Here is a 2,182-nt window from a genome sequence, read left to right on the forward strand (position 1 = left end):
ACACTCAGTAATGAGGCTTTTGTTCCTGAGCCCATTGACCTGGATTCTTGCTTGCGACGAGGGAGGTCCAAATAAGTGGCTGAGTGTCTAGTTTTCTCCTAGCAAGTGCATGCAGAGACCAAAGTGGGCATCAGAGAGGACCGAGTGTTCACAGGACAAAGACTGTAGGCTGGAAGGGACAAAGAGATGAGCGGGCAGCCTCCCACAGGGCTGATGACCCTGGAGGCATCAGAAGCCCTTTCCCTTCCAGGTTAATTCTGTGAGGATCACAATGTTAGCTGGTCTTTAGCTCCCTGCCTTGTCACAACCCTGCTCCTTCACCCCAGGGTTTATGATTATCAAACATCCAGGTCCTAGCCAATGAGACCTCTATTCCGCTGAGTCCAGGGTGAGTCGCACTGTCTCAGACTTTACCTACAGGTGTTCTTGGGCTTCAGATGGATGAGAGGTGATATAATATGTGGAAACCAGGAAGAGAGAGGGCAGCTTCCCACAGGAGGAAGAACCATCCCAGAGCTTGCTTCTCCATACCAATCCTGTGGGATGACAAAGGGAGTGGGACAAGGGCTCTCCCTTTGGCCACATTCCAGCTCTTGACCTCTGGTTGATGATTATCCAGGAGCCAGCCACTGAGGCACCAGTCCAAGCCTGTTCCTCAGAGGTGGGACAGGCCCTGGAAGGTTCTGGATGTCATCAGAGGCTGAGGCTGTCCTGGACACTCGGCCTTACTAGCAGCTAAGAGAACAGAGAGACAAGGTTAGTGTTTCTGTGGGTGTAGAGTCCCACAGACTTCCTGGTTATTCAAGGGTGGTATGCTTGGGGCTTAACCCTTGTCTTTTAGTGAATTAAATCTTCTGAGCACAGGAAGAAGATTTGCTGACACGTGCTATTGGGAACACGGATTCTGAAATTTATAAATCCTGAAGAGGAAACACAGCTGGGGACACATCATCTTCCTCTGGGTACCATCCCAATGTACCGAGGATTGGAGAGCCTGTAACTGGGTGAGGTGAGAGGTGGAAAGGACACTGCACATCATGCCTGTGCTGTATCAGATCCCCCAAATTACCCCAGAAACCAGGGCCGCTTTACCCTGCTCTGTAGATGGGCATACACAGGTGCACAGAAGTTGACATGCCTGAAATCACATGACTTGGCGGGGGCAAGGTCCGGGGTATAATGTCCTGGAAACCAACACTTTGTCCCAGAATTGGCATTCTGCTCCCTCCTGGGTGACCGTGGAGACACACACCTGTGAGGCTGGAGGCTGAGAGCTGGCTGGTGAGGAGAGGTTTGGGAGACTCACTTGGCTTTCTCTGTCTCCCATAGGGCTACAAGGAAGCAGTAATAACAGATCTGGATAGCTCTCGTGGATTCAAAGTTTTCCCATGGCTTCTTTTCACATCCGCCTGTTCCAGGAGAGGGACTACAAACAGGTCGTGGACATTTTCTCCAGGGGCATGGAGGAGCACATCCCCGTTGCCTTCCATCACCTGCTGACGCTGCCCCGAACCCTCCTGCTCTTAGTTGGGGTGCCCCTTGCCATAGTCCTGGTGTCTGGCTCCTGGCTCCTGGTTGTCGTATGCATCTTCTTTCTGCTCCTATTCTTGTGGTTCCTTGCTAGCAAACCCTGGAAGAATTATGTGTCCACATGTTTGCACACAGACATGGCTGACATCACCAAGTCCTACCTGAGTGTTCGTGGCTCAGGTTTCTGGGTGGCTGAGTCTGTGGGGCAGGTGGTGGGTACAGTGGCTGCCCTGCCAGCCAAGAATCCCCCGTTAGGAAGGAAGCAGCTGGAGCTCTTTCGCCTGTCTGTGTCCTCACAGCATCGAGGACAGGGGATAGCGAAAGCGCTGGTCAGAACTGTCCTCCAGTTTGCACGGGACCAGGGCTACACTGATGTTGTCCTTACTACTGGCCTTTTGCAGCACGGTGCTGTGACCCTTTACTATAGCATGGGCTTCCAGAAGACAGGTGAATCCTTCTTGAACATCCTCATGTGGCTTACAGATGTTTCTCTAATTCATTTCATATACCCACTCCCTTCTGCTCAGGAACATGAGCTGTGATCTTCTTTCTCTCTCAATCTGTCAGCCTCCAGTTCACTGTGCTGTGGGAAAAAGTAACCCTGATATTGTAGGGGACAAATCATAAAACTGCCTTTGTTGTTTTCATCACA

At 51.4% G+C, this 2,182-nt stretch overlaps 1 protein-coding gene across 3 annotated transcripts; it reads left to right on the forward strand.

Moving 5' to 3' along the window:
• The first annotated feature begins 621 nt into the window (after positions 1-621).
• Positions 622-2,182, forward strand: LOC129684453 (N-acetyltransferase 8). Of its 3 annotated transcripts, none has more exons than XM_055617604.1 (3): positions 622-756; positions 842-1,009; positions 1,330-2,182. In XM_055617604.1, the coding sequence occupies exon 3, from the start codon at positions 1,389-1,391 to the stop codon at positions 2,070-2,072; it is 684 nt and encodes a 227-aa protein (XP_055473579.1). In that variant the 5' UTR covers positions 622-756; positions 842-1,009; positions 1,330-1,388; the 3' UTR covers positions 2,073-2,182. The 3 variants fall into 3 exon arrangements, with proteins under 3 accessions (XP_055473579.1, XP_055473578.1, XP_055473580.1); XM_055617603.1 differs by having other exon boundaries at positions 865-1,009; XM_055617605.1 differs by having other exon boundaries at positions 865-1,004.

This window comes from Psammomys obesus, unplaced genomic scaffold (genome assembly GCF_907164565.1).
Source record: "Psammomys obesus unplaced genomic scaffold, mPsaObe1.curated_primary_1811, whole genome shotgun sequence".
Classification (NCBI taxonomy): Eukaryota; Metazoa; Chordata; class Mammalia; order Rodentia; family Muridae; genus Psammomys; species Psammomys obesus.